The sequence below is a fragment of the Gallinula chloropus genome, assembly GCF_964237585.1.
Source record: "Gallinula chloropus genome assembly, chromosome: 3".
NCBI lineage: Eukaryota > Metazoa > Chordata > Aves > Gruiformes > Rallidae > Gallinula > Gallinula chloropus.
The window spans coordinates 70,938,611-70,959,661 of record NC_140087.1 but is presented as its reverse complement, the minus strand read 5'-3'; the positions used below and the strand labels follow the sequence as shown (position 1 = coordinate 70,959,661).

Sequence of the window (21,051 nt, the reverse complement as noted above, 5' to 3'; positions counted from 1 at the left end):
AGAGTAATAAAAAACACCTGCTTGCTGGTTTTTTTTCTTATCTTCTGGTAGAGTGTTATCTGGGAGTGTTAATGTGAGACAATTCAATGTCTCCTTCTCTCATTTACTTGCATTTCATGGAACCAAAATATTCAAACAAGACCAGCACTGTCAGCGTACAACATGCTTACTGGTGGAGGAGCTCCACCAGCTCTTCTTGCAGAGCAAGGCTAGGATGTTATATCTGTGACTTCCAGTCACCTCATGGTCTTAATTCCACAGTGATGGTATGAGGGCTTGCCACAATTAACTTCCGATCCCTCCTCTCCCCTGCCTGGATTTGGGCAGTAACCCCAGTGCAATATATGTCACTAGTCAGCAAGGACTGAACTGCGAATGTTTCTAGTAAACTGTCTTAGGATTCTTCATTAGAGGATAGTAGGAATGTTTCTGAAAAACACACAAGTATGAGACTGTTGCAGTCTGTTCGCACCAAGACAAAACCAAGATTTAAAGTGTGGAATAATTTATCTTGTGTCTACAGGGCTTGTACAAGGGCTGGAAAATCTGAGCAAGGGCTAATGTCCTGATGAAAATATGAATTTCATTTTGGTGTGCCCTCCGCAATGGAACCTCTCCACAATGGAGCCCCTGTTGTTTCGTGGACCCTGATACCCATTTATGAAGAGGTAGATAAGGGACACTGTGATGAGGAGGACAAAACTGCTCCTTCGCTTACTTAGTGTGCACACTTATTTACAGAGCAGTTAATCGTGAAGTTTGGTAAGCCAAACAGCAATGGTATGACCAGATGAAAGGGTATCCGTGTCATTTGCAAGGATAATGTCATGACAACTCTGTTCAAAAAATGCTTTGTTGTTAGCCACAATGGTGGGATGGGCTGATTTTTGTGGAGAGGTTCAGTGCTAGCTGCTGTGGAGCTAAACTAGGCTTTCAGTTTTGTGGAAATTTAGTATGTTCAAATGCTTTCTTATTCTGTTCCTCATTCAAATGAAAAACAGTGTTTGAAATTATCTGAGAAACCAAGTTCTGAAAAATAATGGCCGAGTGAATGTAGTGAGCTATTGCAAAAACACTTGGAATCTTTTTTTATGTTGTAATGTTAAAACTTCCATAGAATCATTTGGGTTGGAAAAAACCTTTAAGGTCAAGTCCAACCATTAACCTAGCACTGCCAAGTCTAAAGCTAAACCATGTTCCTAAGCTAACCCTTTTGGTGAAGAAATTGTTCCTAGTATCCATGCTAAACCTCCCCGGCCACAATTTGAGGCCATTTCCTCTTGTCTTATCGCTTGCTACTTGGCAGAAGAGATTGAGACCCAGATTGCTACAATTGACCCAAAAAGTTATCAAGCATTGGAATGGACTGCCCAAGGAAGTGGTTGTGTCGCTGTCCCTGGAGGTATTTAAATGACAGATGATTCACAGAGGATCCTGAAGTAATGCGTTTTTCATAAGCGAAAAATGAGACCATTCCCAAATCAAAATGGAGCCTAGTGGCATTATTGAAATGTATTGTGTCCTTCTCATGGTGAAAATTCATTGCTAGTGGCTTTCATGTTTGACAGACTGGCATTTTTCTGAAGGAAAAATATTCTACTGGGAAATTGTAGTGCTAATATGGGTGTTGGGTTTTTTCCTTCTTTTTATTTTTATTCTTGAAGAATTCCCACTGGTAGGTCTGAAGTTGGTGGATATTTCTTCTGAAAATAGGGCTCCAGAGAGATATATTTTTCACACCAAATCCCCCCTTCCTCAAGTGGCAGTAGGATCTAGCTGCGTGGATTCATTATGTACTGTTAAGCAGCTGCCACATTTCATTCCAGCAGCAGTTGTACTTCATTTACAAGCAAAATGATTCATATGTGAATATGGCAAAGTGCTGCGGCTCATGGTGAATTTGCACTGAGGGCCAGCTCGTGGGTGAAGGCTGGGTAAAAACAGATGTTAAAGTAGGACTTTGCTATTTGCCTGATAGTTTACACGGTTATAAAAGTTTGTGTTTCAGAAGAGCAGGTCCTGCCAGAAATACAAGCACGTAAACACAGAGCAAAGGAGATTGTGAGTATTATTATTCCTGGCCTCCCTCCAGCTTGACTAAAAGAAGCAAATAAATGGTAACACTTGACCTACATACAAAATTATGAATGAGGAAATGAAATGGATTTACAGTGTTCTTCTCTTAGTCCCATTAGTACTGCAAAGGCAGTGAAAAACCCAGTCACTGCAGCGAATATGAAGGTGAGTGAAGGAACATTTCCCCTTTAAGCAAAACGTTGTTGTATGTGCTACTCTGGAAAACTTCCCGGCCTGTTTCTTTTATTTACCATGGTGTAAATTAGGAGTATTTCCGCTAAAAAGTGTGTGATCTTCACAGGGGTAAAAGCAGCGGAAGTAAGAAATGAAGACATGTGCCTGAAATGTTGCAAAAGATAACAGTCTTAGTACTTCCACACATACGCTCTGTGGGTGGAGTGAGGAGAGTTGCCTTTCTTAATGCCAAAGCTTCCACCGGTACTTGGTCAAAATTAGGCTGTGTGTAGTTGTGTTCCCCCCCACCCAAAGATGATACATAACTCACTGCTTCAGGGAGGCTGGTCGCTATGCAGAACAGCAGCCTCCCCTCAGGAAAGCTGGGCAAAGGAGAGGAGAAATATATTTAGTTTAAAATCTCCTTTAAAAGCAGCCCAAGGTTTGTGCGTTTTTTTGTGTGTGTATTTTTATTCCATGGCAGAGAGGAATAAGGTTTATTAAATCCCAAAATACATGAAATTCTGTGGTAGCATCTGAGACCTTGCAAGCCACACTAACTGCACAGAAAGCACTGGTTCAACAGCACTTGTTGGTACTTGCCCTTTGATGCCAGTGCCCACTGGACCAGAGGAAGGAACTCATTGCAGCTGTTGGGCTTAAGCATAGGGGCCCCTCCTTTATTTGTGCTCTTCACAGACTCTTTAAGGTTGGAAAAGACCCCTGAGATCATCAGGTCCAACCATCAAACAGCCCCGAGGTGATTGCTAACAGCACAGAAGCAGTTCTGAGTTTTCAGTGATCTCTCAGCATCTTCTGCTCACGAGTGGATTAAACTGCACAGTTAACCTGAGGTGGGTTAATGTCCCTATTCTGCAAAAGAAAACCTCAAGTCAGGGCGATGTTGCACCTGCCATGGTCTCACAGGGGTGCCGCTAGCAGAAAACACAGCCCTGTGCTTTTCATTCAAATGGGTCTTGTTCATTTGTTTGGGTTTTTTCCCTTGCAGGATTCCACCAACACTTAGAAGAGCAAATAATCCAAAGGCTCATTCCTGTGCATAAAACCCTCAGCCTTCTGGGTTTCCTTCTCTGGAGCCACTGTGAAAATGGACACATCAATATAGCCTTCTGCAGGAAAGCTGACAATCTCAAAATGGTGTCATGCTGTAATAACTGCAGTCTCCTGCCAGGTTGGTGATGATGCTTTCTAATCAACTTTGCAATGAATATTTCTTAAATCATGTTAATCCACCATTTAAGCAGAGATATCAGTTCCAGACAATGAATCACCATACCTGGAGGGGAATATACCTGCCGTTTCCCCGAGAGGAGGCGATTAACAGCATGTGTGCTGTCAGTTGAGCTAGCAGCACTGGCATTTATCACCCCAGAGCTCCTTTCCCGCAATGAAGGAAATCTTAGCTCCCTGCTTCTAGTGCAATCAGCTTTTATTTATGTAGTGGTTGTGGAAAATAGCTCTTAAAGGAAAACTACACCTGTTTCGCTCTCTGGGGCAGGTTTTTCTCTAATTTACATGGATACATTTCCTGCTAGAGTTTGCTAAATGTTCAGTTCTCATGCATAAATGAGAGCCCTGAAATGTGAGTAAGCAGGATGCAGTGCACAACTTTTGAAGATCCAGGTCTGGAGACCCACAAAACTCAATCAAACATTGATGAGGAAGCTGAACTGTCTTTTTCATGAGCACTGTTTATGTTGTCATCTTCCCAGACTCCTAGGGATGAACTGCTATGGGAACTGCTAACATCCCACCTCAGAAAGCCTGAAGTCCAAGTTGAAAGTCTTGTTCTGAAGAAATTTCTGAGCCCAGGCGATTCTGTTACTTTGGGTAAGGAAAGAACTTCACATTGGTAAGTTTTTTCTGCTAAGCCCTGAGCTAAACTTCATGAACATTCACTGCAGAGTAACTTTTCTCTTGAAAAAGCTGTGGTAGCTCAAAAAGAGAGGGTAATTACTGGGGTAAGTACCTAACCTGCTGTGTACACGCAGCCTTAGCTGGAGCTGACTTTCCATTTGCTAGCTTGAATATTGACAGCAGTGGTGCCCTTGTACAGTGCTTAAAGTACACTTGCCATGCAAGTGCTGAAGTGACCTTTGCAACCACTGTGGACTTCTGTGCTGTCACTGCTGTGTCACACTCACACGTGGCTTGGCTGTCCTGAAGGCAGCATGGATGCTGCCACGTAAGCTACAGAAACAGTGAAGCATAGAGATAATTTTTTGAGAAAGGACCTCATGAGGTCTTTGACTCCTACTCATGCTCAAAGCAGGGTTGACTTCAAGGTAGTGATGGTGCTCATAGTCTCATCCAGCTGACTGTCTTCATGGGTTGAGATGCTCCATGTTCTCCAGGCATCCATTCCTGGGCTGAATGACTCTGAATAATACTTTTCTCTCCAACCATGTGTAATTTCCCTTGCTGCTCCTTGTGCCTATCACCTCTGCCCTTCTGCTGTACCTTCTCTGTAACTGTCTTTTAGGAGACTGCAATTAGGTCTCTAGGCTTCTGCAGTCGGGCTCCCAGTCTCTTCTCTCACATGTGTACTCCAGCCTTCTGACTACCCTGATGGGTTTCTACTGGGCTTGCTGCACTTTCAGTATCCCTCCTACACCAGACAGCTCAAAACTGGACATAGCATTGCAGATTTGGTTTCAAAAGCACTGCACAAAAGGGAAGGACTCCTCACCTTGACCCTCAGGCTTTGCTGCAGCTCATGTGGCCCGGGGTGGTGTCAGCTTGCTTTACTGCAAGGGTGAGTTGTTGGCCCTTGTTTGGCTGCTCTACACCAGGGCACCAATGACCTTTTCTCAAAAAACATGTTTACAGGCTGTAAGGATACACTTCGTGTTGCTGCCAGGAACATGGACCTGAGAACATGCTGCACCCATGCTCTTGGATACTGGGCCTTTCTAGGTTATCTCAGATTGGCCTCCCAAACATGAAATAATCTTCCTTCCTGTACTTTCCCTAGTTACTCTAAGACTTTGAGATTTAGGGGGGACGGTCCTGTAGGTCTCCTAAGCATATGGATAACTCTTCCTCAGGCAATCCTGGAGGAAATTAACTTCCCAGGTGAGTGAACTGATGTGGAGTTGCGTTAGAGCCCAGTGTAAGTGCTAACAGGCATTGATTGCACTGAAAGCAACCGCTGCTTTTACTGCAGTGGAAAGAATGACACAGAGCTCTGATAACTTGTCTCGTGATGAGTCCTACCAGGCTGTGCCTGGATCCAGGATGATTGCTCCATTTCCCGGTGATGGGAGGGAGGAGGAAAACAGATAATGTGAAAGTGTGAGAGGAGCAAGCAAACGCTGTTTTCTTAGAGTTAACAGCGACTGAAGTCACGGGAAGCTATCGACGGTCATATGTCAATCAACAATTCATTGTGGGTGGCTAATAGAAGCATATTTGTATCTCCACAGTATGGTATCTATTAAAAAACTATTACACCCTAGCCAGATTGCTTACTTTTGGCCCTGAACTCGACTTCAACTTGGTTACATTTACTTAAGGCGTGGCAGAAGGCTGCCCTATAAAGGAGAACGGGGATAGTGCCAGCCTGTTACTTCATTGGTGTTGACCAGAGAGTTACACCGGAGGCATTGCAGGTAAAACGTGACTTTGCTGTTTTACTTATTGTGAGATGAAGCAGCCGAAATACAAGTAATAGTGCTGGAAAAGCACCTCAGACCCATTGAGAGAGGATTGTCTTGGGGATACAGAATAAATTGGAGCCCCCATCCTTAATGTTACCTGGAGGAAAAGAAAAGACGAATTTGTTGTGCTTAGGAATAGCCTTACAGTAAAAAGGTAAGTTGTCAGAAGTAATTGGATCAAGTGGGAGTGGAGATCCTACAAGGAGTATGATTCTATAGTTGCTGCATGCTGCTTTAACTGAGGTAGAAAAAAAGGTATCTGGAACTGTCCTATGCTATGTCTGCAAAACAAGGAGAAAATTGATTTAATAAATAGCCAGAAGGGAGTACTTCACAGACTGTTTGGAGCAGAAGGTCATGCAAGATGCCACTGGGAAAGTAATCTGGAGGGTTGTCGAAGTGCCTGGCTTTGGTTTTGATTTTCTGAGGTACTCAAGGCTTTCACACATTGTATGTACAAGGAGGTACAAGGAGCTCTTGTCCATCTGAGGTCTGGGACAGTCAAGTTCAGGTCACCGATCCTGCTCTGCAGTTTGCAGTCACTGTGGGCATACTGCTGAAAAGCATCACACTCTCATTAGTTTTTTTGTCTCTGAACAGAAAGAAAACCTCATGCCTGCCTTCATTATAAGACAGTTCTGGAGCTGACTCTTCAAAGTTCTTACAATGTTCCAAATACGTGAATGACAGGGTCTTAGAGCAAGAGAGTGCTTGCATTACTGTAGTGTGTATTGAATATTACGGGTGAGATGAAATGTACATTGATAGTTTGAGAGGAAATGGGAAGAAAGGCTGCTGGCTTTCTGACTTTTCTGGTATTCTTTGTAGTGTTTGAGACAATTCAGCTGCTCTTGCTGAAGTACAGAAACCCAGCTGAGTCAATACGTAATGGAAAAGTTTTGAGAAAATCGGTGGAGAGAAGAAGGTGGATAGTTAGCTATGAAGTAGATACATGTTTCTAATTGCCTATTTCCACTTCCTACTCGGTGAAAAATATCAGAAGCCATTGAAGGAACTGATATCTGTACTCTGACATAAATCTTTATGTAAAGTGTAATTAGCTGTCAGTAGCATTTGCCGCCATTGAGTACCTGATTACAATAGTTGCTTGACATATTTCGTGAATGAGTGCAAGAGAGAGAGGAGACTAACACCCTTTGTTGCTGTTTAAGCTGTTTAATGCAGAAAATGGTTGGTACTTGGGGTTCCCAGGTTAATTTCTGTGGGGGTCACCAACCTTTTTGCTCTGATGTCCTCAGAATCTCCCCTTTCCTTCCCATCCTTTCCATCTGTCACACTTGATCTCTTTTTCTCCTCTTTAGCTTTTCCACTGCTCCCCTTCACTCCCTCACATTTGGTCATTTGACCCTCTCTCTGATTCAGACAGCAAGAAGGATCTCTCTACTGAGAAGGAAGAGGGCCCAAAAAAGAGCAGTCGATGCAAATCTGGGTGTGATCCCTTTCCCCGTTTCAGATAAATACATGTTTGGAAGAGATCCCGTGACTAAGTAAATGTATGTTTAACCCCCTCTGAATAATAATTTCCTTCCTCAGTTGGGAGTCAGTCTCTTGTTTTTCTGTGTTTCACAATAAGCCTGAACCAGCTCTTGTGAGTGCTTAAAAGTCCTCCTCCTCTTGTTTTGTGGCAGGGAGCAGTGCAAAGGCAATGCCTCTGGGACCTGTTGCATTATAACTCTGTCCTGTTACAGTCTGTCTGCCGCAGAGTTCAGCAACTGTAAGATGCTCCTAAACCAGACAGGCAATATTCTGCTTTAAAAGCTGTTGTGATCTATGCCGTTGCTGATGCACCTTGTGAGATGCAACTCGTGGCCAGGGCTAAGGATGCTGCTCTGGAAAAGGTGGACAGGACAGTGATGGACAGGTGTGTCTGACCCCATGGGCTGCCTATGCAGTGGCACAGACAGATGCAGAGCCTTGTGTATCTGTGCACATGTGCCCCCCAACACAATGCTGATGAAGTTATTCCTGCAAGGGAAAAGTATTTAAGTGTATTATTTTCTTCAGTCTGGTTGCTAATTTATTCCGGATATGTTAAACAACATAATTAAACACACACACATGTGCTTAAAAACTCTTGTTCTCTGTCAGAAGAGAGGGAACGCATGTCAGACCCAGCCTTCAAGCTCTGTTAGTTTTAATTTGAGTTTTGGAATTAGTAATCAGTTTTGCTGGAACACTGTTACAAGAAATAGATCTTAGAATGCATGGGGCCTGGGCACAGTTTCAAATGAGTATTTGTTAAGAAGAAGCCATTCCCTTGTCGTGTTATGGTACATTACATGAGATTTATTTCCACTGTACTAAAAAATGCAAGCCCAAGGGGAATGTTCTCTCTTGTTTTGTTGGCCGAGGGTGATTTCGGAATTCCATTTGATTTCTTTTTTGTGGGGCTTTTAATTAAAACAATGAGATGCAAACCTTATTATTTTTCTAGACTGTTGTTACAACACCAAGAGTCCAGGTGGCCTGAGAAAGGGGATGGCACTAAGTAAAAGGTGTGTTTGTTTGTCAGGGCTGTACTATGCTTTCAGTGTGGCTGGTCTGTTTTGCTCACGTGTGACCAGATCACATTAAAAATGTGAGACTTTGCTCTTACTGGAAGTATCTGGTCTCTTTGTACTGCACCAGGAACATATCAGATCTACAGATAATATTGTTGTGATAGGACAGTGAACTTTCATCTACTAAAAATTAAGACCCATAATAATAAAACTGCTATGGCATCCAGTGGCTTGAAATGAAACTGGGTGATTTCAGGCTAGAAATTAGCACTGCAAAGCTAATTAATTCTAGGAGTGGCTTGCCTGGGGCATGTGCTGTGTTTCCAAGTGCTAATTTATGAGTAGGTACCTCTTAAGTGGAAGCCAGGAGCTTGGGTTAGGAATTGCTGCACCAAGTGTAGTGGCATCTGTCGTGCAAGAAGCCAGGGGAGGTGAGCACAGGGATCCTCTGTGCTCTTAAAAGTCTGCTAACACAGGGTTTCACCAGGGGCTTCCCTTTTCATATGGAAAGGGTTAAAAGGGGAATTGTTGCTTAGGAACGTTAAAATTTTGGTTTTATGAAAGCAAGTGTGGATGACAGGTGAAAACTAGTGTGTATCTTGAGTTATATATTGATCCAGGAACACGTAATTTTGTGTGATGGAAGGTGGTGGAGGATCCAGGAGGCAAAGCAAGCTGTGTAACCTTTCTGCTACTTCTCCGAACTCTGAGATCAGCAACAGAGATCTTTAGCTGAAGGAAGATATCCATGATGTCATGCACGTATGTGTGTGTCTGTGCATCCACATGGCTTAGGGAAGGGCACCTGAAAACCTGTAGTCTGATTAGACAAAACAAATAACACTTTTTAAGGTCTAGCACACTGCCCCTCACAACATGCAGGTTTTCCTCCTCCTTGTGCCTTTCTCCTACTTCTGTCCTAAAAGCCCTCCCACCCCACAGTCCAGCATCGTTCTATGATTCTGACTCTGTGGAAGATTCGCTACCTCACTTAAGTCTAGATCTTTGATGGCAAGAGTCCTACTGTGTTTTTTGATGACTGCAAAGGGGACAGACTTCAGACAGACGATTTTAGCTTCTGCATCCTTCCCTAGCTGTGTCAGCACACATGTTAGCAGGTCTGCCCAGGCTAGGGGTTCACTGCATGTGGGATGTGTTCACTTTTCCTAAGCAAGTTGTCCCTTTCCTTCAACAAATTAACAAAGAGGGGTTTGAACATGCTCCAGACTGGATTGATGCTATGCAATGACTGCCCAGTTTAAATATGAATTTACAAGTTTTGATACATTTAAACACTGGCTTCTGAATGAACTACTGAGTGCAAAACGCACAGACCTTGGTGCATGCTCATGCGAGCAAGTAGTACAGGAGGGATCCAGGTCTGGATGGTGCAGCTTGGTCCCATCTCAGCTGTAGGGATTCTGGTGAATGTCTGTGCAGGCTGATAGGAAGCCACTCCCTAATCTGCCTGAGGTCTTTGGTGTTGATTCCAAGGAACAGGGCACAGATCCTGGGTGCAGATGTGATCCATGGCCAGGAGAGTTCTGGGTACCTCTGAGCGGCCTCCCTGCACATACCACCTCCCTCCTCCCCTGTGTCTGCAGCTCCTGCTCCATCCCCTATGCTTGCTTACACTGCGGATGTACCTCAGTGCTAACACAGTGGCTCACTAACAGCTTTGCTCTCTGTCCTCAGGGAAGACTCAAAATTGAATTTGTAGCAGTGACAGCACTGGTTTAAGATAAAACAGTTGGGATTTGACGACTACTCTTTCCTCAGGCATTTCCAGCTAATAAGGATTTTGTCACTGTGACTGCCTTCAGGTTTTCAAACTGCTGCTCCACAATCCTCTTGGTGGGGAGAGGAAAGTTTGCATTCCTACATCACTTTGGATCGGGAAACTAATGTCAGTCCATGTCCTTCACAGGAAAGGGGCACAATGCTAGCCTCCAGCTCTGCTCTGACATTGGAAAACAACAGTGGCAATGGGAAGGACTGGCAAACAACAGGGGCAACAGGAAGCCTCCAGAACGTGAAGAAATTTAATAACCAGGACTTCAACTCCCTGCGAGCCTTGTGTCAGAGACAAGGATTTCTTTTTGAGGATGCAACCTTCCCCGCTAACATCAGTTCCCTTGGTCCCAACCTGCTCCCAGAGGATAAGCTGTATCAAATACAGTGGAAGAGACCAACTGTGAGTAACACCAGCCAGGGCATTTTGTAGCCCTGTTGCTGAATGGGAGTGCTGGTGGCCAGGGGCTAAAAGCCTTCCCCTTGGGGGAAGACATATGTGTAAAGCACGGAAGTAGACCCCAAGGGGAGCACTAAGAGCACCACGCTGCAAGGAGGGATTCTTGCTATGGGATGTATGCAGGGAAGATAACCTCTGTGACATTAATGAATTCATTTGGTACATTTTGTAGGAAGCTTGTTTCCACCTGGGAACCTGACTACAACTCGTGTTCCCACTTTCTTATGCTTCTAGAGGACTTCATGCAAAGTTGAAAAGTTGTCAAGTTCTATTAAAGATCTCTTGTTTCTGTAGTCCAAACCACTGACTCAGCAATACCTATTTCAAAGTAATTGGTACAAGGCATGAGATGAAGTACTTTTGTCTGTTGATTCCCAGTTGTAGCTTAATAGGCAGTTGTTATCATCTAGCAAATGGATATTTAAATTGTGAGGTAGAATCAAATGCTCAGCTCTTATCCTAAGACCTAATTCAGGGAATCTTTCCATGGTTGGACTGTGCTGTATTAGCACTGCTGTGTATCGTTTCCTGCTGGTGCAGATACTGGATTTGACATGTGCTGCCCTTTTGCTGGGTTTTGCTGAGCACACCATTACTGCCTGAGGCCTTTGGTTTCCCTGGGTTGGAGCAAATCAGTTCACCTCTCTGCAGGCAATCCCTTGGGGTGTGGAGACAATAACTGTGAGAGTGTAGAGACAGGAGAAGATGACTAGAAAACATTTATTTGGATAGCAGGTGCAGGCAGGACAATGATGGTATTCTGCAGCCTGGCAGAGTGCTGGCCTTGGCATAGCAGCAGCAGAGGACATTGAAAGCAGTGGGTCCCAGAAAGGAAGCAGGCTAACACAGAGAGCACACATAGCTGCTGGATATGGATGCCCAAATGGAAAACTGAAAAGCCCCAGCCCTGGTGTAAAAGGAATGTGATATGGTGAAATACCAGATGGAGCGGAACTTGAGCCTGGACACCAACAGGGATGTGGATGCAGTGTTGTGGTGAAAGGGATGGGGCCTAAGGCTTGAACTTCTCACAGCCCACTGCAGCAGCAGGGCCTGATAGTGTCAGAGAAATTGTATTTGCAGAGGTATGGGCACTTCTAATCTAGGTTGATGTGTTACAAAGTGGTTTGGTAGCTGTGGAGATGCTGGCTGCTGATGTCTGGATGTCCTCTGTGGAGGTTCTACAAAGGGAACATTCTCCTCCACAGAAGCTGAACATATGGGCTTCTCCTCAGGCAGTCTTTCTTCAAATTCGGGCCCAGTGCTGTAGCTGGTGCTACAGTTTTTACACCAGCACTTTGCTTACAAGGTTGTAGTAGGTGGGAAATGTGTCTCTTGAAGTGAGGGCTACAGTAGAAGAGTAACTAAAAAAATGGAAAGGAGATAGTTGCTACTGTTTCCAGGCTGAGAAAGCCAAAGATGCAATAACTAAGCCTTAAATTCACAAAAGACAAATATGGATATTGGAAAGGACTCTCAGGGGTGTTTTAAAGATGAATAAACTAAAATAAAATGTTATGATACAATTCTGTTAAGTACTAACTACCCCAGTGTTTTTGCTGTTTGGGAGCAGCAAAGAAGCCTAGGATTTCAAAAGCATGCAAACTGACTTAGAAATTTAAGTACAACTAATTTTGAGGCACTGTGGTGTGGAATGCACATTTATCCTTCTCATTTATCCTGAGAACTGCTTCACAGGCAAAGAAACTGATATGCCTTGCCAAAAGGAGAACTTGGGGCTGCCGGTGAGGCAGGTGTCAGGAGAACCCCCTTCCATTTTGCTGAATCTGTGATGATTAAGCTGATGAAGGAAAAGAGGTTTGAAAAATTTGCAGAGCTCCTCTCCTTCCCAACACTTCCCTTTTAAAGTTTTTTTTTTTTTTCTTTTTTCCCAGCAACCACTACACCCCTGTTTCCAGCATGACCCCACCACATTGACTGAAACCAAGCATTTACCAAAATTTTCTGGGGCTGTTTTGGGAAGGAGAAAAATGAAAAGTCATTGTTGACTTTGCCAGAGCTCTCCTCCAAGAAATAAAACCATATTCTCATGGCTCAGGGTTCACAACACAAACATCGAAAAGGCTTTTGTTCTGTTATAGAGGTGAAGGCAGCATCACCAGCTGCTCTTCTGTGACCTACTCAAGGAACAAAAGTTGAGACTGCTGACTCAGCTGGCTTACCTGGAACAGAAACCCAGGTGGTTAGTGCTGAAGAAGGCTCAATTTTTTTTTTCTTTGGTTTGACCAAAATTTCCACATGTAGCCATTGCTCAACCTTCCTGCTAGCCAAGATGCAAGATGAAGGGCAATGGCATCAGCTGCCTGGGGAGCTCAACCAGAAGTTCTCAAAAGTAAATGCAACACCCATGCTGTGTCACAATGACATCACAGCATAGCCTCCATCTGTCAGAATGAAGGAGAGGCAGGATGAAGTCATTAAATAGCAGCAGAAATAAAATTTTCAAAACTGTATTTTTTTGTCTTGTGAGGCCAGTGTTGTGTCCAGTTGCCTCTGGAGTTTGATCCCCAGGAAAGAAGAGGGAAGGCTGCAGTGTTGGGAATCAAAGTATCCCAAACCCGAAGTTTTCCAGTTGGGCATCTTTCACCTGTGCAGAAATCTTAATAAACTCTTTGCTCCTAGGTCACTGCAGTGCTAACTGTAAGGATACATGAACCCAGGCGTTTAAGCTACCTAAACTACTTTTAGCAAAAAACACATATAATTTCCCAAAGGAAGACTTTTTCCTACTTGACTACATCACCCAGAGAGCGAGTGTAGTTGCCTGCTGAGACAATGGCCAATTTAACCTATGTCTGTGTTTTTCTCAGCCTTCACCATTAGCTCCCTCTGACATTTAAAAAAAATATTAAAAAATGTCAGGAAATGTGCTTGTGGCAGAAATGGCATCTTGATCTTACTATTCTTAGCCCCCATCTTCTGAGTCCTATATTATCTGGCTATTTAAGTGGTAGATAGTAATTATAAATTGTTCCAGATCCAACCGAGCAGCTGAGCAATGTGCCACTACTATTTTACCTTGTACATTGTCAAGGAGATTGTCAATTACATTCAGAGTTTGGAGACTTTGTATCTGGCAGTAATGTATAAAGTAGAGAGAAAACAGCTTGATTTTTCAGACCGCAGTAGTCAGTGGTGACAGTCAGAAACTACCTATTTTTACTTGTAAAGTGACCTGATTTAATATGGGAGCCCTTGAAGGGGAAGGCAAATGAGGAGCACCAAGACATCCATTTTTCGGAGCTGCTCAGTAATTACAGTTTCCCTTCAGATGGGGACTGCTCCAGGCTGTGTTCTCGTCCCCAGGCCCTCAGTTTGTGCCCATTAAAATGTGTGTAGTTTCTTACAAAGATTTTGCATGTGGTACTCCAAGCATTACTAGAGGTAGGGCTGGAGGTGCCAGATACAGCAGGAGCTCTGCAATTAACTGGCCTCTTGGTTCACCTGCAGTTTGGAGGAATGGAGGAGTCCTGTTTTAGACTGATCAAAGTCTTTTCTATAGCTGGGCTTTTCTGAAGATCGAAGGGAAATTCTTCATGATGAGTTATGTCAGATTTTTAAAAAGGAGATGCTCCCTTAAAACAAAAATTCAGAATTCATTGCTCCATTGCTTGATGCTTTTCCTTCACACAAAGAATTGAGTAGAATAGAGGAAGTCACAGAGTGATCTGCTGTTACTGAAGATAGGGTTTTAATCAATGTTTTAGCTAAAGATTCACCTCTGTTCTGATCACAATGCACAATACCGTATAAATGCAGAAAGAAGCTGAATCGGGGTGATTCAGATGATGTGAACTGTGGCAGATTGTTTTGTTTTCCCAACATTAGTTACATTTTCAAACATATTTTGTGTGAAGGGGGAGAGATTGCCACATAGATGGCAGTGCCTTGGCCCTACACCAGCATGGTGCTTGGTACGATGCCTGTTATAAACTTTGTCAAGGTTAGTCCCTGTTCTTCAGTGCTTATGCTTTTTAAGGCTAAAATGGGCAGAGGATAAAGCTGCTGAAGGTTTTTCTGAAGGGTCTTCAAGGTCACAAGCTACGGCTCCTGCAAAGCTTGTGTAGGAGGGCCTATCCCCTGGGCAGGGGTGGGTGTGTGGGTGCAACCAGAAGAGAGGGAAAAGCTGCAAGACGGTCAATGGAGGTTTGAGGGTCAGCATGAAAAGAAAAAAAATCTCTGGGTGCCTCTTCTCACTCTAAGAAGTTGTGTAGTGAAAGGACTGTCTGAAATAGCCAACGTGGGTTTTCCTCTGAATCATCGCAGTCTGTTCATAGCATCAGGGTGTGGAGCTGTTGGGTATTTGTCTAGTGTCAGGGGAAGAGTAGGATCTAAAAGAAGTTCTTGCGTAGAAGCCACAGGAAGAGGCAGCTTTGAGATGAACTTGAGCAAGGGACATACCTTGTTCCCTTAGCAGAGACTCAGGGACCTGTGTTATTGCATGTGGCATCTAAAAAGCATTGGGGAAATGGGGAAAATGATACAGTTGGAGTCAGTGCTTGTTCGCTGGGAAAAGTAATTTGTTATTTGATTCAGTAGTTTTTCAAAAAGGCTTGCCCATATTTTTCCTTTCTTCTTTTGTCCCTTCCCAAATCAAATGTAACCTTCTTTCAGAAATAGAGTGCCTGTCATGATTCTCCACTGCTTTTGGTGATTATTTGTTTATTGGTATTTTATTTAATTTCTAAGAATTAATATCAGTGTTAAGGGATTTCAAACCCAGGAGCTGACTGAACCAGAATGGACTCTTTAAAAAAAGTACTTTTGAAGTTAGGATCTTTCCAGCCAGGTAAATTGTGCTGGAGTTCTTCCTGTGTCAGCCTTGGCCTGTCTGTAGATGGAAAGGAAGAAAAGACAGATTTAATTCAGGCAAGAAATCAGGCAAGTTTGATGTTAACCTAAAAACTTAGCTCTGCAAACACAGGCGACAAATAAAGAAAAACATACTAAGAAAAAAAAGGGAAAAGGAATGTGGATTATCATGTGAGCTGATTTATTAAAGCAAGTTACAGGAAATGTATGGCAACGAGGGATAGTGCTGTCCTGCACTTCCTGGAGGTTTGTCCCCATGGGTCTGTTCTCTGGCACGAGCCAAAGCCCCTCACCAGTAGTTCACGGTGGAGTTCACAGCCTCAGTATTTCCCAGGGCATGCAAGGTCCTTGCATTCTGTTCAGTACTCCTCCTTGATGAAAATCAAAATCAATTCACCTTATTTTTGAGTGTGAGCGTGCAATCAGTGTAATTGAGCAGGAGCAGCATTTCCAGGCAGCCATTGTCTCAGCCCTTGCCTACTCAGCTGATTGCATCTGACCTCAAGTACAGAGTTCGTATCTCTGGGCCGAGAAATCTGCAGTGCATCAACATTCATTATATCTGTCTTTCTGTACAGGCTTTAGATGAGGGGGTGGTTATGTGTATCATATCTCTGTTCCTGTTGCTTTTGGAGAGGGTTGGAATGCACACATCCTGGGTTGAAGGGAAAGCAGCGCTCCTCTGATGATGGTCTATTGACTCACCTGTTTCCCCATTTCTCAGGCTGGGGAGTCAGTCAGCAGGACTCTATCTGGCTGTGGTGGCCACAGGCAACAGTTGATAACACCATGCTGCTTTAAAATTTGCACGGTGTGGCCTGAGTGGGAGGTTTCAAGACCTCTAAGAAAACTGCCTCTCAAAGGCTCAGGGCAGACAGGGCTACCTCCCTTGTTTGCCTCCTTTTTATTGACCTCCTTTGTTTGCACTTGTCATTGTTTTTAAGTACTGAGCCTTGCAAAGCAGGACTTTACTTTCCCACTTGTGGGCTCCCCACCTGTGCAGTCTGAGGCCTTCATTCCTCTGTTGTGAGAGAGAGCTGGAGCACAGAAGGGTTGGTTTTTTTTTTTTAAGCAACTGAGGCATTTCTGTTGAAAACAGTCAATTAGGAATTGAGCTATGCTGCTGTAAAGCAAGGAATTGAGTTCTGGTGGTGCTAGCAAACCCCTTGAGATTTGCCTGTTTTTTTCCCATCTAAGAGAATGTCAAAGAAAAGCAGAATATGAGTTTTTTAAAAAATAAATTAGGCAGATTCAAGGGAACAGATTCCTTATTCCCATGAGTTCTAATAAACAGAAAACTGGGTAGACCCTCCAGCCTAGGAAGCCCTTTAACCCCCAAGTGATGGAGAGTGGGAGGATGTATACAAGAGGAGCATTAGTTTCAGCTTTCTCTGTTATCCTGCTCCTTCTCTGAGCTGTTGGAGATGAGGCATTGCAAGAGGGCAGACCTTCAGTGTGACCTGTCAAAGCTTGTCCTTTGTTTTGCCCTCTCTCCCTACTCCAACTGGCTTATTTCTGTGTTAGCTATTCTGTGAAGGCTTCCTGCAGGTACAGAATGTGTGACAGTGATGTGCCTGACCCCTCCTCAGCGCGTGGCTAGGCAGTGCCCAAGGAACTGCAATGCCATGTTTGCTTCTTAATCCAGATCAACATGATTACGGACACAGCAGTGATGCTGAATTAAGATTTCTCCAGCTGAGAACAGAGTTTGACTTTCAATCAATAGCTGCCTTTTAATTTTTCTTAATTGGTGTGGTTTGAATAGGGAGCCCTGTCGATCAGGGTGGCAGGACGTGTCAGGAAGGTGGAGCTGGAGCAGGGGGGAGCAGCGCAAGTACAGCCGAAGGGAAAGATGTGATGCTGTGTCAGGAGCAGAAACAGGGCTGGGATTTTACTGTAGGGTTAAGGTGATCTGTTTGGCAGGTGGCTCTGCAAAGAGTCATCTCCTGCCTCCTAACCCTCAGTGGCTTTCTGCGGGCACTCAGGATCACACGAGGCCAGTGGGGAAATCCATGGGAAAGTAGCAGCGGCCAGACCACCGTGCTGGGCAGCTGTCTGCAGTCAGACTGGCTTGCACTGCCTGTGAAATCCTGTCTCATTTTCCACAAAAATGTCTGACTGTGTCCTTTGCATGTGTCTGCCTGTGGCCTACATCTGTGCTACTCACCTTCAGCTTCGGTGGACTTGCACTTCCTTAAAAATTTCAAGTAGTTATAAAACCCAGTTTAGAAACAAATGCATGTACAAGGAGCTCTCCTTCCACCTCTCGAATTAATTCTCCATCTTGCCTTTGGATAAGCAGTACTTCTGTGGTAATATTCTGTAGAAGACGAACTGGCTTGAACTTGAACTTTGCTTTTATTTTGAATATATAATGAAGTCTTCAGTGGGCCAGGGAAAGTGAGTGATGATAGTTTTTCTGAGGGGAAGGGGAGTGAGTTCAGGCATAGCTTTTCCTGGGGGTATGAGTTCAGGCAGAGTGCTTGACTGTATGGTTGCCTTCACTGTTGGACTTGGAGATACACCGAGAAGAGACCACATGCTCATTCTTGAGCTCCCTCTTCTTTCCCCCCCTCCCCCCCAGCTAAGACTGAAAAGTATAGGGGAAAATGCCACAAAGTCTCATCATAATTTCTCAGTGAAGAGGGGCACTGCTTCTGGACAGACATAGTTACATCTGTACTTTCTGTATTTGTTATGCAATTTAAGCACTAGCAGAGAGTGAGACTTGCACATTTTGTGCTGTGGTAACTATGTGCATAGCTGCGTTTTCATTAATAGATTATAGTTTCTCATGTTTTATCACTGCTGTGTCCTTGTCTTTGAAGGATGAGGAGCTAATTGGAGACTTCTTTTCCTTCCAGTTCAGAAGGCCTAGATTTCCAAAGCGTTGCACCCATCACAATTATGTCCTCTTGAAGCTCTTTCAAAAATCCTTCTTAGTTCAGGCTCCACAGAGCCACAGATCCTTAAAGAGAACAGCCATTCCACCACCAACTTCAGAGGTCACACTCTTCCAGAGCTCTTCTGAGTATCTGGTCTTGCAGGTCCCACCACTGCCTGCTCCTGCCTTTGCTTCAGCTTCTGCTTGTCCCCTGCCCTTCCTTGGCTCACACCCAACACTGCAAAGAGCTGGTGCTCCGTGCATCCTTAAGTGTGATCATTGTTGGCCAAATCCAGGACACTCATACTGCCCCTTTTCCTCAAGCTCACAGAGAGGTGGCTACACTCAGAAGCACAAACCTCTCGTTAAAAACTCCCCCGCCGCTTCTGCCCGCAGTGCATGCAGAAAGGAGGGCTGCTGCTGTTTCAGCCAATGGTACTGGTGTCAGCTCAGTGGGAATTCACCTTGCATTTGCTGCTTGGCTTCTGCAGAGGAACAGCTGCTGAGCTGTTCCATGGCTAGTCACACTGGGCTGCTCTCCAGTTATTGCCTGCTAAGCCTGTGGGGAGTGCTCTCCACTGGAAGCAGGCTGGGGATTATAGTGAGAGTCTTCGACTTCAGCTTTTGTTCTCTCTGATAGCCACAGAGCTCTCTGTATGCACAGTCATAGAATCATGGAATGGTCTGGGTTGGAAAGGACCCCAAAGATCATAGAGTTCCAACCCCTCTGCCACAGGCAGGGCCACCAACCTCCAGGCATGATCTAGACAGGGTTGCCCAGGGTCCCATGCAACCTGGCCTTGAACACCCCCAGGGGCATCCACGACCTCTGTGGGCAGCCTGTTCCAGCACCCAACCACCCTCTTTGTAAAGTCAAGTCATGTTGTCTGGGGCTGACCTCAGATCATGTCTTTTCTGGTTTTAGACAAAAGTTCTGTTTTCTCTCAGCAAGGAACCTGCTTCATGTTTCAACTCATCCCCATCATTTTCTCATGTTGGAGACAAATGTCTTGGTGGACAATAGGTTATCTGCTGAGGTATTCAATGGGCTGACCTTTCAGCTAATCTCTATAACAGTCTAGCAGGATCCACACTGTACTTAAAAACTTTATTGTTGCAGCACAGTACAGGGAATCAGCCCTTTCCTTGGGAATCCCATAGGACACTCAGCTGCCTTCCTATTAGTTTCAGGCTCATGTCTCTGCGTAGTGGTTACCTCCATGGCAGCAATACACTGTAGCACATCTACCAGAGTACAGCCACCCAGCCTGGGGCAACTAAGACTTCAACAACCTCAGAAATGACAGGGGAACTGAAAGACCCATTCCTTTATGCTGATGTTTTTCTGGGATGACTGTTGGCAAGCCAGACACCCACAAAAGCACAGGCCAAGTTCAGACCCTTGTCATGCAAGTTACTTTTTCCTGCATGTGGGAGGCAAACTACTGTCAGAGAAATAGAGGCAGGGAGAAGAGAAAGCTGGGACAGATGTAGAGGGGAAGGTAGAATGGCCAAGTGCTGCTGCTTCCCTCTATGATGACCAACCACTGCTACTGGTGATCACCACTTCTTAGGCCTGCTCCCATGCTGTGGGTAAATCTCTTTATTGCAAATTCTCAAAGTCCTGGGATGGTTGTGAACGGCTGTGTGAAAGTATCTGTCCAAGAAGGTGTCTGCCCAAGCTGTTTTTACCAGTGTCAGCAGCGCTGTGGGAGCATGATCCGTCTGCCAGCCTGGAGCAGCGAAATTGTTTTGCATCACCTCCTGACAGGGAAACTTCTTAGTGGAGATTTATCACCATGAAGTCACCTCAGAAAACCATCAGTGTTGGCTAATGCTGAGCTCATGCAGCTGAGTCATGAGTCACATTGTGTACTGACTGGTACGGTTTTGTGCAGCATGTCATATCAACTGGGGAGAAGAAATCCCAGGGCCTTCTTAAGGAAGCGCTGGTGTATTATTTCTCTTACTCAGATGTTTTTTCTCCTCTTTATCTCTTCATTTTCTTAGGTGTGCAATGACTTTGCTATTTAAAGCTGATTACTCTTTCAAAACAGAGCCTTTCTTGGTTGGCGTGTGGCAAGGGTTACTCACAGGGGATGTCTGGGCCATTCCTACTGGAGAACTCAGCTATCACAGGCCAGTAGCAGGCACAGGTGGGAAAATGGTTCATGTTTCTGTGTGCAAAGCCAAGCCCTGAAGTGTTTCCCACTTCACTGCCCAAGCAAGACTGTCAAGGAATGCAAGGAATATTCTCCCTGAATTAAATATGTTAACCAGGACTGTGGGATTTTGCAGCCAGGGATTAAGCTTTCTTCCTCTTTCCTCACCAGAGTTATGAAAAGCAGATCAGCCTGATCTCTATTAGTCCTGCATAGAAACACAAAAGGCTCAGAGAGTAAAACGTTCTTGGATCCAGAGCTGAGCTGAAGTACAGACTCTGCTCCACTTTGCTTGGTAACCCCTGTGTGTCTGTCCTACTGACCCCCAGAAAACCACATGATTTCACAGCCAGGCTCAGAGCCCACTCTGAAAGGTGTAGCATTAGATAAACCCAAATGAAAACTCAGTGAGCGCCCAGCCTCAAGTCCTCATCCCTAGGAACAGCCGTGCACACTAAAGAAGAGATTC

The 21,051-nt window shown here is 44.5% G+C and overlaps 1 protein-coding gene across 1 annotated transcript in view; it reads left to right on the top strand.

Annotated features, from left to right (window-relative positions):
- Nucleotides 1-3,358: 3,358 nt before the first annotated feature.
- The window catches only part of CAPN13 (calpain 13), a gene marked incomplete at its 5' end in the record, with an annotated part of 54,712 nt that continues 37,019 nt past the window's right edge, over nucleotides 3,359-21,051 (top strand). Inside the window, 3 exon segments of the mRNA XM_084261939.1 lie at nucleotides 3,359-3,373; nucleotides 3,377-3,442; nucleotides 10,380-10,646. Of these exon segments, the coding sequence (XP_084118065.1) occupies nucleotides 3,359-3,373; nucleotides 3,377-3,442; nucleotides 10,380-10,646 (348 nt within the window).